We start from the raw sequence: 23,026 nt of genomic DNA, 5'->3' as shown, positions 1-23,026 counted from the left end.
TATAGTGCATTACAGGGACAATTGATTACAGTTGAAAGACCAAATGAAGAAGCCATACTCATCTTGAAATTTAATATCGTGTATATTGAAAAGCTGTAGGTGGTTCTTTTACAGAGTTTACAGCGGTGATAAATCCTGTGCTGGTGCCGCTGACAAACGTTGTCTTGAGCCTGTAAAATAATCGAATTTGATTACATCACTGACTTTGAGTAATACGGCTTATACTGGTTGAAGTGATCGGTAATACAGAAGTTTTTAGAACAAATCCATTCTCCCCCCACGAGAAGAGCCGACGCCGTGACATTATTTACAACAGAGACACGCGAGATGTTTTAAATAACCGGACAACTGAATGACTCTAATAACCAAATAAAAAGCCGGCTGTTATCTTGAGTTATGTCGAAGGACCGGGCTCCTGAACCTCCGCTATTATGCCCGAGCTCCATGTCATCAATCCTGCCTATAGCACTAAATCCTGGCCAGGATCTATGCACCCCTATTGGTATTGGATTTCAGGACAGCCATGAAACCCTCAGTCAAAGCTTTAAAACATCATCTTTGTCTTAATCCACTGATCGATAGGGCTGACAGGTTGAAATAACACAATAAAGTAGATTTAGTGGTCTAGCAATGTGGGGACATTTCATACTTCAGATTAAAGGCTGGCTCATTGTGTTTTGAAAGAAGAAGTAAAACACTGTCCCTGCCTTCCAGAACATCCCGGATTAGACCATTTGAGACATCCACCCTTTGAGAAACATGTCACAGGATGTTCTTTATAAAATGATTAGTAGAGTATAGTGGAAGAAGACGAGGAAGTGCACGTGTACATCTAAAGGAATAACTCAACTTTACGTCTTGAAGCGATTGTTAGTCAATATGTGACACAGCATAGACGGGATAACAACCTAATTGTTTCAATAGTATTTACCCATTTGTCCTGAGCAGATGACTGTAATTATATACACAGAACAGATGTTCCATCAACGTCTTACTACATGGGACATTTGCATTATAAATGATCATTATTACGGGGCAACACTAATTAATAAATCTGTGTATGCTTTCTTTCATATCATTTGTAATTGCATACTTAAGCTGATGAATGGCAGCACATTTTCATTTAATACCGGATTTATCTGGGATACGTTTGTGGAGGAATCTCTCAGGAACAAGTTGAGAATGTTGCTTCTTTAATGTGGAGGTGAGAGTTGAATGTTGGTCTGAGGTCACACCAGAGCGGCATTTGGGTCGATCACAGCGGAAACTGGTCCAACCAAAGAGGCACCGGGGCCACTGAAGCAGGGAACTGTCCCTTTGGGCTCAGACATATCCCCCAAATGGCCAGTTTGGCACCACTGCTGTAAACGCTTGTGATCACTGTTGTTAAACATGACACGTGTTAGTCCTTTTGAGTCCGTCGTACATGATCCACCACGTCCAACCAGCGTTTGAAAATGATTTAGTATCGTTTCCCCAAAAGAAATGCTTTCTAATTTCTGGTGAACGTGCTGATTAAATACCTTTTATGAATACATTGAGAAACACAAACAAAACTATCAACTGTGTAGCTATTCAGAAATGTGTGCACGCATACAAATGGTTGACAAAATCCTTTAAACAGGGAAATAAAGAACCTTTAGCTGTTTATAACATCTAATGTCACCAACAGAGCACATCCCATAATGCATAGATATAAAATGCACATTTTCGGATAATAAATTGTCCAAAGAAGTGAGACCAAGACGGACATCCCACAACCTGCCGATGCTGCAGTGTTACTTAAAGCTCCTTGAAGCACACGGGGTTTGAGCAGCAGTACTACAGGAAAGTCAAAGGGCTTTAAACTCATATTCTATCTTAATCCTAAACAATCCCACAAACAACAATCTTGAGTATCGCACTTGACAAAGCCTTTCCTCTGTGTCAGAAAGCCCAAAGAGATTATCTGAGGAGAGTCTGCCGCTATTAGCAACATGCTGTCTGTCATCTACTTGATCAATTCAACATACACCTTCCAGGCGACGCTGCGTTGACACGTAATCTCGCATAGATGTAAGTGCCGCTCGAGAAGACAGATTGGAACCCAAGACGTTTTTCTTCTCATATAAATTACGCTGTATGTCAAACTGCGACCACTGATAAAGGCCCATTTAAATGTATAGAGGGGCGTCATGTTGAAATGTGACTATCAAGAGGGTTCCCCCGGGGGCGCTAAGAAGCTGAACCGCTGAGCGCTCGCCCCATGAAACCTATTGTTAGTCTAATGAACAGACAGGATTTGATTAAAAACATTTCAAACATCATTTGGCCCGCAATGCGGTGCCGAGATGCCCCCCCACCGGGCACACTTAACACCCCGATGATCTGAGGCGGGTGGCCTCTTACTCCCCGCTCAAAGGTGAACCCACAAATCACTGTAATGCATTCAGCGGGGGTCCACTGTCCCCCCCCCCCGCTCCCCTTCTCTTTGCCGCTCGCAAACGCTCGTCGTTAAAAATTCATTAGACGCTGTTTGTTTCGCCTCCTCAAGGATGTCACCCTTGATGGCCAACTGTGTAGGAAAAGGCAGCTTCCGCAGGCCGGAGGGGATTGATGCAGCTCCTAGTGTGTGCTCTCTGTGGCTTTGATGTATGCATCAGATCCCAGTGTTACACACATGCTTGGAGTTTGAATGAGACACACAAGTGGCTTAGTGCGTGCTAACAGACTGTGACCCCTGACGGTTTAACCGCTGTTAAAGCTCTTCCACCCAAAGTGCACTTGTAGAATGTTTGAATAGCCGTGTTTTTTCTTCTTCTGTTGTAGCATGATGTGTTGTATGTCATTTTAATGTGCGCGGGTGACAAATAGATGTCAGAGCTGCAAAGACGATACGTGAATGTAGATTATGTGCAGTGAAAGTGAACCGGTAACTTCAAGAGCCGAGTTGATTTGAGGCTAGTGTCAGATTGTGCTCGCGGACATGATAATGGGAAACACTTTTACTCGTGTTTAGGAAAAGGAGCTGAAATTGAAGTGTAATTTTAACATATAGTATCTTTATTTTGAGAAGCTGAATCCACTTGCTTTTCACGTCCCCGCCCTCCCTTTCTTTCCTTCTTTCTTTTAATGCTAACCCTTTAGCAGATAATTTATTCAATGCTCAGCATTTAGCAGGCCTAATCCTCTCTGCTGATGCTTTTAGGTGCACATACTGTACAGTAATTGTATAAAAGAGCAAAAGTGAGGTTTCAGGCACTCTGATAATCACCTACTCTTTGCCAAGAGCACACCAAAGGTAGTGTGGAGGGTGCAGGGGGGAGGAGGAGAGAAGGAGAGAAGCCGAGAAGCCAAAAAACCTTGACACAGGAGAATCAGCTGTCTTCTGGACCGGTGAGCCGGGTCAGGCTGATAGGAGCTTGGCCAGCACGGTCGGTGCGCTCAGACTCAGCCCTGTCCTGCAAACTCCGGCGCAGGTCCCCGGCCATAATGGAATCCGACAGGATGTAAATGAGTTTTTAAAAGAGCTGGTGAAAGCTGGTCATTTTTCTCATTTAGTGGTCAAGTGTGTTGGCCGGGTCCCCAGCTGTCACCCTGCGTCCCTGCCTTTCAGAAGATACGGAGGGTGCTCAGCGTACAGTAGCAAACCTTGATTACTAATGCCACAGAAGGGGCAAGATGCATTTCACACTCTTTGTGTTTCTTTCCTTGGTCATTTATTCTCTTTCTTCTGTATTGATTAGAGAGTCGGACCTTTTTTTGTATGCGATCGCCGTCACTCAAACATGTTGCTTTGGATATTATTTAACACGGTTAATTATATATTATTATATTATACATATAACCAACATACATCCATTACTTTTCCTTAGCTACTCAAACTGTAGATCCGTTACGTGTAGCTGTAGTTTCCCTCGTTTAGTGCACGTGGCATGCTTTATATTTGAATCATCAGCGGTGCATTTCAATACTTTTCCTCTCAACGGTGTACACTTGCACCGCCACTTGAAGAAAGCTACTGGTTGCATCGCTACGATCGCACCTCGCCGGTGCAGCAGGTATTAAGTTCGACGCTCGAGCTGTTATCTAAACTTAACGATTACTGTGGACGACTTGGCAGTTTAATGTAGAAGTGAGATGGAAGATATACTTATTTTATGTGTGTAGCCTGCAGGTTAGGGGGCTTTAAAGATGTGCACCTGTCCTATTTACAGTAAACTCAGCTCTTAAGATGATTACAGGAGTCCTCATTATAATAAAGGTTTATGTCAGCAAACCTCAACACAACCCACTATTAGGATTATGTTCATGCCATTAATTGTGTAACAATAAAATTATCAAAAGCAAATGCACAACCCCTGCATGGCTGTAGCAGTTATACACGGTGCAGTCACCTCGCCCAGATGCTCTCAGGGCGGCTCAGCGGTACCGTTGCAGCATTAATGAGCAGCGATAATGACTAGAGGCAGTTAGTTAGAGTTAAATGGAGCTTGAATACCCAGCTGACAATGAACCATCTACCACAGAGAGGTTGATCAGGGGGAGTAAAGGCAGAGAGGCCGGGAGCTCTGGAGCTTAACCTGAGACTTCACCTGTCAAACTCCACACAGCAGCGAGGCGGAGCATATATATATATATATATATATATATATATATATATATATATATATATATATATATATATATATATATATATATATACACATATATACATATATCCATACATATATATACATATATACATATACATAGATATATATACATATATACATACATATATATATATATACATATATACATATACATACATATATATATATATATATATATATATATATCATTAAGCTTCTGATACCCAGTGTGTCCGGCCGCTTTAAATGCTCTTGTTAGTAAACTACCTGAAGACAATATATTAATGTCATGTTTGATAAAAGTCAGCATTTGTGATGTTATTGCTGCAGATCGACAAATTGTGACCTTCGAAGTTCTTATTCTCAAAAACAAGATATTAACATAACACTATTCTTTGTCATGTTATTAACAGTTTGCATATTGTGGCTTTGTATTGAGCATTAATGGGCCCTAAAGTGTAAACATAAAGGTTCATAAAGTCATTCTTTAGCTCTCAAAAAACGTATTAAAAAATGTATGAATGTAATTTCACAGGATGTGAAAACTGTGAACCTCAATATCTTAAAATATTGTACTTTATACGTCATAAAAAACCAAAGATGTATATAAAACATGTTTTAATCTTCACTAACTCCAGAAGATCTGTCTCTGCTGCATGTTCCACTATGTCCAGCAGCTGGTGTCTGTCTGCAGGTCGTGTACAGTGAGGGTATCAGAGCTTTCATTCTGAAAACTAAGCAGTAAACTAAAGAGGCTAAAACACTCGCTGGTGTTCAGAGTAACTGCAGAGTCGGGTGATAATCATCTGTGGGGTCGTCTCTCCGAGTGACCCGTTTCACATTACTCGCCGTTATTTGGTGATAAAAGAAATATTGATTATAGCAGCTTTAAAACATGAAACGCTTCAGTTAATTAGTATTCATTCTCAATCACGGTGTAAAAACAACAATAACAGCTGACTGCAAACACAGGTGAGAACTCCATTAGCTGCCATTAAAAGATCAGAGCTGATGGAGAAACGTACACATGACTCTGGATCAGTCATGTGTTCTGATGTAGCCGGCGTGTCACCCTCTGAGGTAATGTTTTGTCTTTCATTGCCCTAACCTTGACAGATTATTGGCCACGCTGAGAAAACCCGAACCGTTTTATAGCTTGAAAATATTGGCAGGCGAAAGGCATCCTTGTGAAGTAAGCAGCTGTGCTTGCCATATTGTGTATCGATCCACCTTGTGCTGTGATGGCTGCACTTAATTAGATTTATATTGTAAACAAAGACTCACGGTATGAAATTAGAATTAGCAGATAAATGCTATCCATCAAAGCAAATAATAATATGTTGTGCAGTGTGATGCAGTATTGGTATTTGGGAGATTTATCTGGGCTGTAAATGGAGGGAGAATCTTTTACCCTTAGGGTTCGCTGCAGAGCTGTGTACTCCCTGCGAGCGTTGCTCTTTGACAGATAAACAGACCGACGAATAAACAGAAACATGCTGGGATGCAAACACACCGGCGTGCTCTCCCATCTTCTTACTATAGAAAAGAGAAAGCTTGAAAAAAAAGGACTACAAAACCACATTAGACACCAAGCTACTTACTCCCCAAATGTGTCGTCACACTCTGCAGGGGTCTCGGCTCCAGGAAACCACACATTGTCCTAATCACATTTAAAACATCTAGAGGCCGGACTCTGAAAGCAGACAGAAAAAGCTCAAGGATATAGAACAAATTATTGGAATTCAATCTGATGTCATTAAACACTCCGCCCCCCGTCGCTCTGTTAGGGAGATAAAAGCCCCTCGGTTACTTGGAGGTCTCATTTCCGGGTCCAGATCTTCTTCTGTACGCAGACTTATATATAGTGCGCAGGATGATCCGGCGAGACAGCTGTGTTAGAGTAAAGCTCAAGTGAAGGTGAGCATAATGGTTCAAACTAGGGTTTAGCGAGAGAAGCTGGGGTTAAGACCTTTTACTTCTCTGTGTTTATAATGGAATCAAAAGACTTTGCTTCCTGCATGAAGTCAGAAGGGAGTCGGGTGGATTTCAGCTTCTTGTTTGAGGAGGTTCACACATATTCCCATTGGTGTAATGTAGGATATAGCAAATACCTGTGGCAGATACTTACATATACCTGTGAGTGCCTATAGCCATTTCTTTCTCCCAGTGTGGAGACTAACTTCTGAAGAGCCACTGATGTGTATATCCGCTCCAACATCTCTTGGTATAAGAGATGTTGTAACTTCACAGTATCCTGACAACAGGCAGTTTTATGCACCGTGCATCTGCACTCAAAAGTGATGTTCCACTCCTTAGTTAACCCCGGGTCCACTGCCATGATGGAATGTAACTAAGTACTGTACTTAAGTAATTTAAGGTACTTCTACCTTCCTTGAGTATTTCCTTTCTTCGTCTACTCTATTACATTACATAGGGAGATATTGTACTTTTTACTTTACTGCAATTATTTCACAGCGTAGTTCTTTTTTTTCAAATCATGATATCAAATCAAATGTGTTTATATAGCCCAATATCACAGATTATACATTTGTCTCAGTGGGCTGACTGTACACTATCTGTTCGTAGACCCTCGCGGAAGGAAGACCTCCCTAAAGGAAACAACACAAACCTCAGAGAGAGCGACTGAGGTGGGATCCTCTCCCAGGACAGTGTGTACAGGATAAACAACATATTAAAACGACAACATCCATGTGACAGAAATGCTTCCTACTTTATTTCATTTATTTCCACATGCTATGCTATGACTTTTTTAAGTGGCACTGAAAATAAAGGGATGATGAGCCCTACTCGACTATGGAGCCTACACTGTAGCAAGACAGTCATCATTATTGAAAGTGTGACAATGCTACACTTATCTGATGGCTCTTTAAAGAGGTATTGGAAAACCACATGACAGCATTCATCATTGTACAGAAGGGTTTTTAGAAAGCATAATTGCATGCTTCTCACCTGTTTCCAGTTTCACCAAAGCGGTCAACATCTTTAATTAGCCCGTCCTCAGAGCTTTTATATAGTTAGTGTTCCACTTGTGTTGTGCTGGGTAAGGAGCCTCTGCTCATGCATACCTGTAAAGTAGAGACATTGACTTACCTTGAATGATATGTTCCATGTCTTCTTGATAGCTCGCACAAACGTCTTCTCCTAATTTGTCCAGGTGTGTCTCTCAGTGCGTTCCTGGGATTAGCTGAAGTCCCCTGTGACCCACAACCGGATGGAAGGTTCTTTAATGTTAGGTAAGGCACATTTTGAGTTTGAGATACCTTGTTGAACAAAAATAGTTACCTATAGTGACCTCTACCACTCCATGAACGTCAGGCCAGAACCAGAGCCAGACCTTTTCAGGAGGCTTCCTTCCAGGAAGAATATGTGACCCGTTAACGATGGCATTATAGAAGGTTATCATAGGTGTTTTGATGTTTTTTGATTTTCAATACCATAACTATAATTTGGCTTTATTATATCAGTGTGTTTTCTTTCTAACATTTATGTGACATTTCCTCACAAAAACAGCTTTGGGTAATGCTTCCATGCCCAAAATAGACGAGCAAGTCCGTGTTAGCTCTATAAAGATCGCACTGCATATTGTTTTTATGTGACCCTACGTTATTACTTTATTTGTTCGTCTTTGAAAAAAAAGTTTAGTTTTGCTGTAAATGAGCTTATTCATACCCAGTACAACCACCTCTCATTCGCTGCTGCAGCTCAGGAATAATCTTGATTAAGGGAATTTCAATACTAGCTGATTGAGGGGCCTTGATGCCTTTCCCCACATGTATTCTTCCTCGGAGCTTCTAATGACTTCAAGCCAGAAATCATCTGCTCGTACACCCACTTGATCATCTGGGAAAGAACTTTCTCACTTCCTTTGTGACAGAAAACCAGAATAAGACCATTTACATTTCCCTTTGATGACCTTGAACACCAAGACCATCTAAATGTGCAGAGGATGTTTCTTTTCATGTATTTAATTTATTCTTAAAATATTCCATGATAAAAAAAATGTATGTAAATGACTCTAATGCTTCTGCAATGCTTCCCTTTTCTCTCTTTGTTGTATTCGTCGCCGTCAGAGAGAGGCCAGATTTGTGCGAGAACAAACACAAAAATAAATTAAGAGATCAAAACCCATAGAGAGGAAATGAGTCAGTATTCCACACCGTGTACAATACAATAGCAAATTAGCAGATTTCAATGGCTTCCACTGACTACCATAGATTTACAATGTTCAGTTGGCTGCAGATCAGTCCTCAATAAATTGTGTCACTTTCCTTTTTTTCATTAATGCTTCTGATAGACAGTGACTTGTAGATGACCATGAAAAGAAAGCGGCTACTGAGGTGTGAACAGAAAACCTGGGACTACGAGCCAGCAGTCATGAGAACAACAGCATTTGTTCACATCCTACTAAACTGCCATTGTGACCACATTTTAAGTCCAATAAGCTTCTCTACAAAGGTACAACATATAAAACTGTTAAATATATAACTTTTTAGGGCCTTTCAAAATACATTTAATGACATTTCTTTACTCTTTCTTTTCAGACTCAATAGCATTTATACTCTCTGTAGATATCATCGTCTCTTTTATAGGATTTCCGTAACCAACTCCACGCTGCTTCCTGCAGGCCGTCCCAACTGTAGCTACTGAAAAATGCAAATCAGATTTTTTTTTTTTTGATACACAGTTATACGTATGTAGTACCTATATCTCCAGTTCCAAAATACAGTGGTGGGCTTAGTCTGAGAAAAAAATGTCCGGAAAGTTTTAAAAGCACTCCTTGGATTGTGCCGCCGGACGCCGGGCGACACAAACATCAAGTTCACAAAGTCTCTGTGTGTCTTGTCCACTTGGTCCACCCTGTCGTAGTGATCGCATTTGTTGTTTTTGCTCTTTGGTCTATAAAAATATGGGAGGTTTACTCCAGCAGAAGGCCTATTCACAGCAGAGAGCGCTCAGTTCGGTTTGTAGCGGCCTCGCGAGGTGGTCTGAGAAGCAACAGGGTCCGGTATGTAATGATCCCGTCTTTGCTCTGGAGCTCCTGCTCTAGAGGCGAGGAGAGAGGGATGTGAGGAATCCCTCATTCAAAGCAGTTAGCAGTTTCAAACACAGTACTTCCAATGAGGCAAAAACCATTCATGGGATTCTTAGGGTGTCCGATCCTCCGTGGCACGAGCAGGTGGATAGAGCGGAGAGGAGGGGGACGCAACACCTTGACCCAACGACAGATAGCAGGAGGGAGCAGTCACAGGAAATGGAAAGTGTTTTACAGCGAGTAGTGTGTCCAGTGTCCAGGGGCGAGCTCGCTCCCTCGAACAGTCACTCCCTAGTTTTCCCATCTCTGGCTGTGTTATGAGACCTGTGGATCAACAAGAACAGAGCAAACATCAGGTGGTTGTTTGAGCACACCGTCTTTGCAGCTCCAGACTGGAGGTGTACTAGTGACAGAAGAAATGCATTTTTATAATTCATTGTAGTTTGTACTGCATGTATATAAATAGAAATACAAGCAGCAGCAGAGTAGCTCTTTTGTTCAACAATGAAGACATTTGACATTTACCGAAGACTTGGAGTGAAAGTTTGTCTTTGGTTGTCGAGAGTTAAATATAAAGAAAGAACCAGGTGACAGTTAGCTTAGCACAAAGACCGGAAACAGGAGGAATACAATGTGCCTTTCTTGTGCCTCTAAACTCATCAGCAGGTTAGAGAGTCTTTAAAAAGAAAATGTTTTAGACTTACAGTTGAGGGGTTTTGTGCAAGTTGTTTCCAGTCTTTATGCTAAGCTAAGCTAAGCTAACTGGCAGTAGCCTTATATTACGTGTACAGGCTTAAAAGTGCCAGTGATCTTCTCTAACTCCCGGCAATAAATCCCTTTGTGTTTGGAATAACAGTTTTACTTTGTGGTATAATTGTGCCTTCCTGTCTTTCATAAATACTCTTTAAAAGACTAGTTTGGCATTTTAGGAAATATGCTTAGTCACTCTTTTGCCGAGAGCAAGATGACAAGATTGATACCATTTTTATATCTGTGCGTTAAATATGAAGCAGTATATATCACAATATATTCAAGACCCTTCACATACTTTGCTCTGGGATTAAGCTTCATATTTAACAGACATATATCATAATAGTATACATTGTCTATTATTTTAAAAGAAAAAATATGACTTTGGAGAGGAGAATCGATGCACAATGTGTGTAACTATAATCCTTGTGTATAATGTCTCCTCACCAGATGAAGGTGTTGATTACAGGAGTGTAAGTGTTTTTCCAGTCACATATTTAGAACTCTTCAGCGGGAGTAACCCAGTAACAGAGAAACAATGAATCTACCAACACAACACATTTGGAAGCCTCCTCGCCATCTGGCCCCCGACAGTCACACAGCCAACTCGATGGAGGCGCCGGTGCCTTCAGAGACGGCTGAAGTTGAATTCATAATAGTGAACTCCTGATGATTTTACAGGGTGCAAATTGCCATGAAAGAGGCAGGTGTTGGATGGAGTACTAGCATGATTCACAGATGACACTGTCTGATGCTCTGGGAATAATAAACATCTCACTGCGCTCGGGGATTAATCCAGATAATGTCATGGTTTTGTTGACGCCGGGCATGAAATGACCCAGAGGTATAACACCTTAAAGCGGGGGCATGACTGTGCTAACTGCTCGACTGTGACTGCTGCCCAATCAGCTGTTCAATCTCAGTACAAACACACTTCCCTATCTCCACGCCCCCTAGTGGGCACACTGAGATTACAGTGGCACCAAATGGCCAGATGCTGCAGATCAGAATCACTGCATATAAACATTGTTGCAGAAATCTCAAAAGGAAAGGAATGCAAATTAATTTAAATAGACGATGCCCTGTTTTATGGGAGTCTACCGTGGTAATCTTCTGTTATTCTCTCTCTGGTTTTCTCACTGTGGCAAATGGTTCCCCATAAATCTCACACACAAATCTCATCCCAGGGAAATGCAAGCCTTCTATTAAAAAGAGGAACGAATGTCAGATGAATGTGAGATGAATTTGCCCTATGAATAAAATTCACAGGCCCTAGGTGATTATTACCTCTGGTTTATCAGGAAACGACCATATTACTCTATTTTATATCTTATAACGGTGGGAGAATATTTTACATTCTTGCGCCAGAGGAATGCAGAGTGGAGGTAAATGTGATGCAGAGCCTGTCTGGATACTGAACACACGGACACACTGTGAGTACAGCCGGGTCCGGCTATCAAAACAAGACCAAGAAGAGAATAAGACTTTTCGAGTGAGACTGATAACGGCTGCCGGTGTCTCACTAACAGAAAGGGGACACAATCCATCTGTGTTAATGTCCAATTTGTGCAGACTTCTCTTGTTATGGAGCTAGCAGCCGATCCACTCAATACATATTGATAAGCACCCAGCAGCATTCAGTCGAGGACAAGGAAAACATTAAACTTCTGATTTCAGGGGATACTTAGAGCTTCCTGTCTCCAGGCAAAGTTGAAGCGCTTTGATGTATAAATGAGCATTTGTGTTGGCTTCTATATGCATTCTCCTTGAATGCATATGAAAGGTGCATGCAGCCACATCTGTTTGAAGCTGCAGGAAATGATACAAAATACATATGGAGGCACTCTCCAGCTGGGAGTTAAAGCGAACACATGGCCCCGGCTCGACATTTCCTGTCTGCGTGAACTCTCGCTGACTCCTTTGAAAATGTCACAGTGCTGTGACCCACAGTGAACATGTGAATAGGCACGCTCTGCCTCTCCAAACTCTTTATGGAGACCCTGATGGATGTGAATAATGCAGAGTATACAGAGTAATGGAGTATACGGTTTGATTAATTGATGTATGATTGATTGGAGGATTTCGTACATTCGCTGGAAGCGTTGCGACAGTCTGAAGAAGGCGAGGTGGTGCCGAAACATCAGCTAATTGAATAAAGCCTTTTCTGCTCATCTGTCGTTCTAATGTGCGCCTGCTTTTTGCATCAACTACTTGTTTCTAACACTTGTTCCCGCCCTCGCTGTGCAATGTTAAGCCTCGTGCAGCCGAGCACGCTTCCTCTCGGATCGGAGCATGCGAGCTTCACAATAGCCCGCGAGATGAATATTCATAAGTGAACTTGTAGGTTAGGAAGGATCCACAGGTTAATGAGGGAAGGGAAATCGCTCATTACATGCTGTGAAGTCGGATAATGCCTGAAGCAGACGCTAAGATCAAAACACATGAACATGTATGCACAGGCCTCCAGACGCGAAGCCCCATTCCACATTAAGAGAGAGTTCAAAGCTATCTGGGGTGTTATGTCATTATCAACCCTTTCATACCGCATTTCTTTAGAACATCAAAGCAAACACAGTTTACTATCTGCATTCTACAATATGATCAGAACTTTAATGCTCAAGAGGGAACAGTAGAACAGATTTAACATTGCTCTCATATCAGAAAGGAATAACAAAATGTCACTGATTTACTTTAGATACAAACAGCTTGAAATGTTCCCTCAACACACTGTAATGTTTAGATTATATCTGTTCATGCAATGTAAGCTACTGTGACATCAGATGACTGCAGGCGATGTGGTCGTTTCCCTTTATGCAGCACATTATGGGATCAAATGTTTAAATCCAATCTGAGATAACCTTCTCCGTTAGTAAATAGACAATAATCTTCTGCACGATGCACCGTGAGAGTTCAATGGCTATTTATAGTTTCCACTGAAGACTTGCTGTCTGGCCTGAAAAGCAGCCAGATCAGATTTTCCTCCTCGAAAGCGAATCATAACGTGGGTCATAAATGCTGACGATATTGACCGACAGAAGAGCCTGGTTTTTTGAAACTCTATGAGAGCAGGCAGTTTTATGACTTCGGCCTCATCCCTTTTATTGCTTTGTACGCTCAATTTACTACATGGCTACTCTCTGTTTCCCAATCACATGCATTAATATCTGTCTGGCGCCTTGTTTTATTCCAGCGCACAGACGCCATCTGACACAATACTTTAAAGACAATATACAAGGCATGCCAATAAAGCACTGCAAGAGAATAAACCGATGGGGGTTTACTGGTATCGCTGCACACATGGATTTTCTGTGGTTAAACACACACCAGGGACATGGCGAGCTTATGAAAAAATGAGTAAACCAAATAAAGACATCAAACAAGGAGAACGTTGTTTAAATTGTATCTGGATTTATGTGTGTGCTTCCTGTTGCTTGCATGTTCTGCAAAAGCTGCAGGACGACGTGTTTGTGGACTAATAAAACTATAATATTGGTTGTAATGATTTAAATTATGGAGGGCAAAATCTCTATTACCCACTTTATCAACCCCCACACTGAAGATGAATAAGATGACCTCCGGGACATAAGGTCACTTTTACAATATTTAAAGATGGACATTTATGATTAATCTCCGTCGTCAGTCACAGATGAACGATGGAAGTGGGAGGGGCTTTGTGTTGTACCTCTTGGTGCTCTGTAGCTGCTTGTGTTGCTTCCTGCCTTTGCGGGACCAGGGTTTGGGTGGGGTCGTTGTGATGTTGATGGTGGTGGTGGTGGTAGGGTGGTGTTGGCAGATGGTTTTTGGCTGTCTGTCAAGGGGTCATCAATGCTCTCCATAGTGCAAGAGTGTCGAAGGGGACTCTTGTCGCGTCATAGAGCCTGAGAGGAGAGAGGGAGGGGTTATAACAACGATGCAGCGTTTAGTTTGAATGTTTCAACATTTAGACACACAGCTCAGTCACAGCTCCATCACCTCCACCATTATCAATTTGTCTCAGCAAGGTGTCTTGAAATTGTGACTGCTTGGTTTTGTACAAACCCGATGATCTGTTCAGGGAATTGTGCATATTAAATATAGAAGTGTGGGCGTGAAACAGTCTGATTCTGTGTAACAACTCGTGGTTCTATGGTCCTTGACTTGTTAGGCAATAAATAATAAAAAAAATGGTAGAAAATTATCATCCTTTGAAAGTCATATGTCATTTTCTAACACTACCTATTGTTTAGCATAACAACCCTTCATTAGTATGAAGTATGATCAGATGAAGCCTGCTGCACTATTATCAGGAAACAAATACCTGCAGAATGACACAGCCTCCGCTGCACTTTGTGTTTAGTGCTAATTAGCAAATGTTAGCACGCTAATATGCTAAACTAAGACAGTCAACATGATAAACATTGTACTTGCTAAGCAGAGCATATGAATTATCATAATAACACGTCGACGTGAGCATTTTTGCATGCTGATAATCATATTTAGCTCGAAGCACTGTTGTGCACAAGTGCTGCCTCACAATGCAGCTAACATGGCTGCAGACTTATGTTATTAATAAGCACTGAAGGGAGAAACATAGAGCTCCGAAACATGAAGAGTTAAGTGTTACTTTATGGATAAATAAACCATTTAAAAACCGTTGGATTATCGGAAAACAAAGCTGAAACAGTGTTTTTTTTCTTAGCTCGTCAAAAGTTGACACTTTGAAAACGCATGGCTTTCATCACCCGCAACATTCTGTATGTTATCTTGCACATTGTTGGAATAACCTGCAGCTGTTCTAACTGGGTGCTGCTCTCACTGAGATCACATGACAGCAATCACTTCCTGCTTTATGAAATCAATTTCCTTTTTCGGCCACATGGGAATGAGAATGATGAAAGTGGGCAGTGTAATACAGGTAGGGTCGCTTTCATCGGCTAGCAGAGGCTTTGGGTTTATAGAACAATGCTCTCTTAGCAGATCAATCCCACTAGCTTGAAGGCTGTTAATAAGAGTCTCGATATCTTTCCCAGCTTCCCAAAATGGAGGATTTTCGAAGCCCAGAGACGATATGCTGACTCGGCTCCTTCTAGAAAAGAGCTGTGAGACACAACTAATGCTGAGCAGCAACAGGCTCTCTTTGTCTTTCTCTCTTCTTATTGGTGATTCTGTTCAACCCACTGTTGGATGGGCCCAGAGGGATCAATTACTAAGGCTTGTACCGACCCAAAACCACAGGGGGCTTTGGAGGATCCCATCAGGCCCAGCGTGAACTGGTTCCACAGAGACAATGACAGGAAGACACAGAGAGGGCGTGATGGGAGTGCTGGATGTGTAAACAGCCTTCATCTCCACGCACATGTAGTTTGTCTGTATGTTGAATTTCACCCTCTCGCCAGAGTCTATCAAATATTCATAAGCTCAAACAATATACTCATGCTCAAACATGTTTCTTCTCCGTATTCCTTTTTTCCTCTCCCGAAATGTCTTGATTACAGTAATCACAGTCTTTTCCTCAAGAGGTGCCACTTATGTTCATGGCACTCTGTTCACAGCCTAAATACCCCAATCAGGACAGACCTAATGGAACGTATGATTAAGACCTAGTTACACATTTAAGGATCCTTTAGTCATTTCAATTGTTCCGGTTCCTACATTTTGAGTCACTGTTTCCTACAATGTGTGTTAATGATGGTGTGCTGTATCATTACATGTGAAATGTACAAGACAACTGGATGCATTTGACTGAATCTCCAGAAACAGATGCTCTCGTCTTTGCGGTGTATAAATCACCGGTTACAGCGTGTGCACTGGATGCTACGTAAACAAACATGTCAGCAGTGATAAAAGTTTTTTTCCCCTGCAGTTGGAGTTTGTGCAATTATAACTTAGTGAGAGAAACAAATACGTTTGAAAGGACTTAAGCACTGAAGGGCTTAACAACAAGTGCCTGATACGCACCGACCGACTTAAATAATGTTTTACGATGCTGTATACGTCCGACTGGCCCAAATCCTTTTCTCTGTCTTTCCCTCACGCTGCTCTTTTCTTCCCTTACACTGCTTTTCAGATTTCTTTTTTTAAATGTACATCTTATCGGGCTGTCACAAAAGCCTCCAGATAACCCAAGGTGATTTCGTTTTCTCCTCTAATGGCGCACTCACTCTGCCTCTTTCTCACCAAGCTCCCCGCGTCGCCCCATGCGGAGAGAGAGATAGCTCCTTTTGTCGTTTCATCTGCCAGTCTAAAATGGTGGAAGAGTGGGGAGTTAACCCCTGGTTGCTGCATAAAAGTGTTTCTCTATTGACATTGGGAACATTACCCCCAACACCAACATGTGTGAAGGTTTTAATGGCACTGTGGGTTAGAAACCATTATGGCTTGGCCACCATAGAAAGCTGAAGGGAGTTGTCATTTAACTCACTTTCAAGTTCTTTTTCATCTAAATTAGAATAAATTGTACATTCAGTCCAAAAGACAATCTCCTCTACCTGACCGCTTAGTTAGTGTGCTAGCTTTCCATTCTAGCATGCACTTTAAAATGATACCTTTTGCATATTTACCACCGGAAATGTGAAGTCACGGATAATCGATTTCACACACAAGACAAATACAGCAGGCTTCTTATCTTGCCTGAGTGTAGCCTGCAGATCTGACCTTGTTTAAGGCTCTGAAATATGCACATGATGACTATGTGATATAATGCTAAAAGGTCAAGCTAGTTAGTCGTATTACAGACCAGACCGGCATCACGTCATCCAGCGCCGATTGACAAAGCTGCTCCCCCTTTATGTCACGGCAGGACCGAAACAGCAAAATGCCAGAAGCCGCCGTGAAGCAAGGCTTTCACACTGAGCACATGGGATACATGAATATTCACTGTCATGTGTGGTAAATCACTAAATGATGCAGTCACTACTGATGGATAGCGAGCGTGAGTGGGAGGCTGCTGCAGTACAGTCATACAGTAAAGCTGCGCTTCCTTCCACAAAAGTACGAACTGTTGGCTATTAAGAGGTTGTTTCTTTACAGACATCCTAAAGCTGATTTCATCAAATACGTATAGATGTCCGCGGATAAGCAATAATACCTGCCCACTGTGTCGGGTCATTGATCCTCTTGGATGGAGCGTGACGTCAGACCCATCTAACTTAATTCACCACATTATTTTATTTACAAAAAGGTATCGCAAACACTCAGGACGTGCTCTAGAAAAACACACTTGACCCAGCAACACAGTGCTGAGATGCTTTAAAGCAGGGGTGTCAAACTCATTTTAGTTCAGGGGCCACATGCAACACAATTTGATCTCAAGTGGGCCGGACCAGTAACATCACAGCATAATAACCTGTAAATAACAACAACTCCAAATTCTTCCCTTTGTTTTAGAGCAATAAAGTACATTCTGATGTATTAATGAACTATCTTTTTACAAAACATTATGAACAACCTGACATTTCTTAAGAAGAAAAGTTGCAATTTCAACCATATTATGCCTCATTTATCATTTACACATGTGTGTTACAACTTGTATCTACAAAGACACACAACATTTAGTCACAGGGATCTGGAACAGTATTTTACTTTATGATCAAAACAACTAATTTTTACACTTTGCAAAGTCATCCTGCGGGCCGGATTGGACCCTCTGGCGGGCCGGTTTTGGCCCCCGGGCCGCATGTTTGACACCCCTGCTTTAAAGTGTGTGAGTATTTTCAAAGAGTATGCTTCATGTGTTGAGGAGAAAAGGAGCCCAGCTACAGTTGCCAAGTTATGATTGGACACTTGCTATTCAGGGGCGGGGTTTGGTGAATGGTGAACATATGTTATGTTTTGACAGACCCCTTCAGCCAGTATTTCTGTAAGTGATTATTTATCATTTTTATGCCCATATGGGCTGCCATAAAGCACGCTTTTTGGCAGGCGTATGCTTTTATGTACTCAGGTAAAACAAGAAAATAAAATAAAGTGGTTACTTATGGACATGCAGTTGAGTGTCCATGTGCATTTTATTGTTTCATTAATACAGTTAAGTGAACCCAAGGAGCTCATTTATAGTCTTAGAGCTTGATATGGTTCATTGGAGGAATTCAATTTTCTGTTAGGTCAATCCTTTAGAGGAGAAACGTGTCACCGTATGGGCGAGACGCTTGATACTGAAATAAATGATGTGCTACAGCTTCACAAGTGCACCTCTGCTGAGATGTGTCCTTCTCAGCTGCCGTTGTTGTGCGCCGCTAATAAAAGCAAGCTCACTCAAAACGTCACTGTCAACAATAAGCAATGTATATATCAATCTTCATATGTTCTGGAGCCGGCCCGAGAAAAAGAAAATCCATATTGTGTTTTTATTGACAGGTACAACATGTACTCTGCAAAGCAGGGTCAGACTAAGATGAATGCATGGAGAGGGGGGACAGAGGGGGGGAGGAGGGGAGACAAAGTGAGAAGACAGCGAGTGAAAAAGACAAAAGGAGTCAAGCAGAGAGAAAAGACGTACGCGAGGAAGTTCTTTGTTTTAATAGAAGCACATCAAAAGGTAGCCGCTGAGAGGTTGAAGGGAAATGCACAGTATACATCTAATCTGCCATGCAGCTCCTACCGAGCCGTGTTGCAGACTAAAGGTAGAGGAGAGGTCAGCGGTGTCATTCTGAACAACAATCTCTCTCTGTTTGACAGAGAAAACACAAACTCTCAAACATTTGACCAACACACGCAAACCGCCTCCTGACATTTGTCCAAAATAGACCTTTATGGGTCTGAGTCAGATTGACTTGGCTTAGTCAAATGCCCCGAGGGATATGTCTGTTTGTCTGCATTGATGTTTTCGCACAAACACCTGACGGACAGGTCGGACATGCTCACTGGACTGTGCACAGCCAGCAGTCATCCTTCGGTGATATTGGGGCGGCTGCAGTTTGGGCCTAACCTTGAAAGGCCTGAGGGAAAGGGCCATTTGTTCAACGTTAACCAGAGGGAGGCTGAGGAGTAAATTGCTTGTTTTGTTTTGGCCCGTCATTCTCCCTTGGGTCAGCAGATAACAAGAGGTTTATGTAATTTCTGCTTTGGAGAATCGGCCTTAACCTTTAATGCATTTCAGGCAGTGTTACATGCATGGTTGAGTAAAATCAAGTAAAATCTTGCAGACTTTACTCAATGTGCCCGCTAATAAACAGAGCAGTCACATTATGCCAGCTAATCCATCACATAAATGAATATTTCAGAATAATTTTAAACAATGACCCCGAGTGTGCTTGTTGCCAGTTATTAGAATCCTTGACAGTGAAAGCTGCTTAAACACACACACACACACGGACAGGCACAGATGAGTGCACATAGCTGTCCAGCCATTTGACTAGCTGTCACCGAGCTTAAAGTAGCCAATGAAGCAAGCAAGAAATACCTGTCACGTCTCACATATTGTCAGCGTAAGCCTATGACATTGACTGACGTCCTAAGCAGGATATGAAATGTGCATGTAGGCCACGGCGTACAAGGCCACCCTTTACAGGAAAGCAAGGATACATATTCATAACTCTGAATACGCAGCTGAAAACATCAGTAAGAGCCCGAAAAGATGCACATGCATCGGATCCATTAGCCACCCCCCTTCCAACACACACACTAGCTCTTATATCTGTCAAAAATAACAAATGGATCAAGCTATATGTTGCCTATGAGTGTGTGCGTGTGTGGGTTATCTGCCTGCCCAGATAACAAATTACTTTGTAGTTGGAACATGTCACGGTTGTCACAAGCAGGTATGCTTGGGTTTGTGTCAGGCTGCTGAGAGACTCACAACACAGTAAGAGCAAAGAGGCAGCAGCTGACTGATAACAAACCATATCATCTTCAGCATTCAGTGTGTACATATTTGTGTGTGTGTATGTGTTTGTCTTAAGCAGGAAGGCATAAACAAATTAGTCAGCTGGTGACTAAATCATGACAGATGCATTAATGATGCCCCACCGGTCCTCAGTGTTCACCCATTGACATTCACAGATAGGGCAGCTGCGTTATGTGTGTTAGAGTGTGTGTGTGTGTGTGTGTGTGTGTGTGTGTGTGTGTGTGTGTGTGTGTGTGTGTGTGTGTGTGTCTGTCTGTCTGTCTGTCTGTCTGTCTGTCTGTCTGTCTGTCTGCCTGTCTGTCTGTCTGTGTGTGTGTGTGTGTGTTGTGTAACACGTTTAGCAACTGAGAGCTCTTTAATTGCTAAAGTGTAGACTTCACATACAGAGCAACAGTGTTTACGTCTCTTGTAGAGCAGTGGGAGGATGTAAGGCTGTGTGTGTGTGTGTGTGTGTGTGTGTGTGTGTGTGTGTGTGTGTGTGTGTGTTGGAGTTGGGGGTGAAGTGGAGAGGAGAAGGCTTGGAGAGCGGGTTTGAAGGACGGGTGGTTGAATGAATGGGCATCTTAGCAAATACAAGTGGTGGCTCCCCATCTGCTGCCATCATTAACATTAAGAACGTCCCTAATTCAAGCTAATTGCTAGTGATGGGGAAGTAAACAGAGCGGGTACAGTTTGTGGAGACGAGCTACAGATGAGGAGGGCGAGGGAGAAACATTTTCATGGGATTTGATGTGAATGCTGAACCTGTTTTCTTGCTGTTAGTAGGCTGTACTTGTGTGCACGCTGGCCTGAAGTACAGTAGTATTGCAACAGTTGGCTAACGGCTCAAAATGTGAAATCAAAAAGATTGAACATTCAATTTACTTTATGGGTTGTTTAAAGCTGCACTAACCAAGGGGTCATGTTACTATGTATCATTTAAAAAGGGTGTCACCCTTCCCCTCAGTTCAATGTAGAATGTTAGCGTCTTTCAGCTCCTTGTTTCGGTTTAAGGCCCACAACTTCTGAATGAAAGGGTTCTGATAAACCCAAATATCCTACATACCCAGCACCAAACAGCACGTACAAATATGTATATACACACAGAGACGGCACTGGTGAAAGTTACCAATGACCTTCTATTGGCATCAGACAAAGGACTTGTCTCTGTTCTTGTCTTGTTAGACCTCAGTGCTGCTTTCGACACTGTTGATCATGACATTCTACTACAGAGACTGGAACATTGTGTTGGCATAAAAGGAACCGCACAACCGTTCAAGTCCTATTTATCTGAGCGATCTCAATTTGTACTTGTTAACGATAAATCCTCCATGACAGCCAAAGTCAGTCTTGGAGTTCCGCAGGGTTCTGTACTTGGACCGATTCTATTCACCTTATATATGCTTCCTTTGGGCAATATTATAAGGAACCACTCTATAAACTTTCATTGTTATGCAGATGATACCCAATTATATCTATCAATTAAACCAGATGAAACCAATCAATTGGCTAAACTTCAAGCATGCCTTAAGGACATAAAAACTTGGATGTCTAGCAACTTTTTGATGTCAAACACAGACAAAACTGAAGTTATTATACTTGGCCCTAAACGCCTCCGAAACGCATTTTCTAATGACATAGAAGCTCTGGATGGCATTAACTCCAGCACCACTGTAAGGAACCTTGGCGTCATCTTTGATCAAGATCTGTCGTTTAACTCCCACATAAAACAGATCTCAAGGACTGCCTTCTTTCATCTACGTAACCTTGCAAAAATAAGACACATCCTGTCTCAAAATGATGCAGAAAAACTAGTCCATGCATTTGTTACTTCAAGGCTGGATTACTGCAACTCATTGTTATCAGGTTGTCCCAAAAAGTTGCTTAAGACTCTTCAGTTGATCCAAAATGCAGCGGCACGTGTATTGACAAGAACAAGGAAACGGGATCATATTACTCCTGTATTAGCTGCTCTGCACTGGCTCCCGGTAAAATACAGAATAGAATTCAAAATCCTTCTCCTGACTTACAAATCAATTAATGGTCAGGCTCCAGCATATCTTAAAGATCTCATAGTACCTTATAAACCAACTAGAGCATTGTGCTCCCAGACTGCACGGTTACTTGTGGTTCCTAGAGTCTCTAAGACTACAATGGGAGCCAGAGCCTTCAGCTATCGAGCTCCTCTCCAGTGGAACCAGCTTCCAGTTTGTGTTCGGGAGGCAGACACACTCTCCACATTTTCCTTTTTGATAAAGCTTATAGTTAGGGCTGGCTCAGGTTTGCCCTGGATCAGCCCCTAGTTATGCTGCTATAGGCTTAGACTGCCAGGGGACACCTCCCTGCTCTCTTCCTTCTCTTCCTCTCTCCTCCCCTCCCTCCCCTCTCTTCTTCTCCCTCTCTATCTGTATGCATTTATGTAAATGTATGTTACTAACTCATCCAGGGTATCATCCCCGGAGTGTCTGTCTCTCATGTGGCAGGTTGCCACTGATAAAGTTTACGTCAGGATCATGAATCGTGGCTGCGCCTGCTGCCCTGGTCCTGCTGGACACCGGGAAGCCTTTTTGACATTTTCCTGGATTCATCCATACTTTCTCTTTTTTTTTTCCAACACAACATAATTTCTGTCAAATGTTGTATTTGTATATTGTATATATATTACATATATACAGTATGTATATATATACAGTATGTACATATATACAGTATGTATATATATACATACAGAATATATACAGTATGTATATATATATATATATATAGTATGTATATATATAGTATGTATATATATATATAGTATGTATA

The 23,026-nt window shown here is 42.0% G+C and overlaps 1 protein-coding gene across 2 annotated transcripts in view; it reads right to left on the bottom strand.

Moving 5' to 3' along the window:
* Window positions 1-8,764: 8,764 nt before the first annotated feature.
* Window positions 8,765-23,026, bottom strand: part of LOC115028586 (chemokine-like protein TAFA-5) — a 134,481-nt gene continuing 120,219 nt past the window's right edge. For both annotated transcript variants that reach the window (XM_029462455.1, XM_029462456.1), the window contains exons 4-5: window positions 14,099-14,294; window positions 8,765-9,990 (exon numbers count right to left, since the gene is read on the bottom strand). In XM_029462455.1, coding sequence (XP_029318315.1) covers window positions 14,286-14,294 — 9 coding nt within the window. In that variant the 3' untranslated portion in view covers window positions 8,765-9,990; window positions 14,099-14,285. The remainder of the gene's footprint in view (window positions 9,991-14,098; window positions 14,295-23,026) is intronic.

This window comes from Cottoperca gobio, chromosome 23 (genome assembly GCF_900634415.1).
Source record: "Cottoperca gobio chromosome 23, fCotGob3.1, whole genome shotgun sequence".
Classification (NCBI taxonomy): Eukaryota; Metazoa; Chordata; class Actinopteri; order Perciformes; family Bovichtidae; genus Cottoperca; species Cottoperca gobio.
Note: the sequence above shows the minus strand (reverse complement) of the source record. Positions and strands in the feature narration are given on the sequence as shown.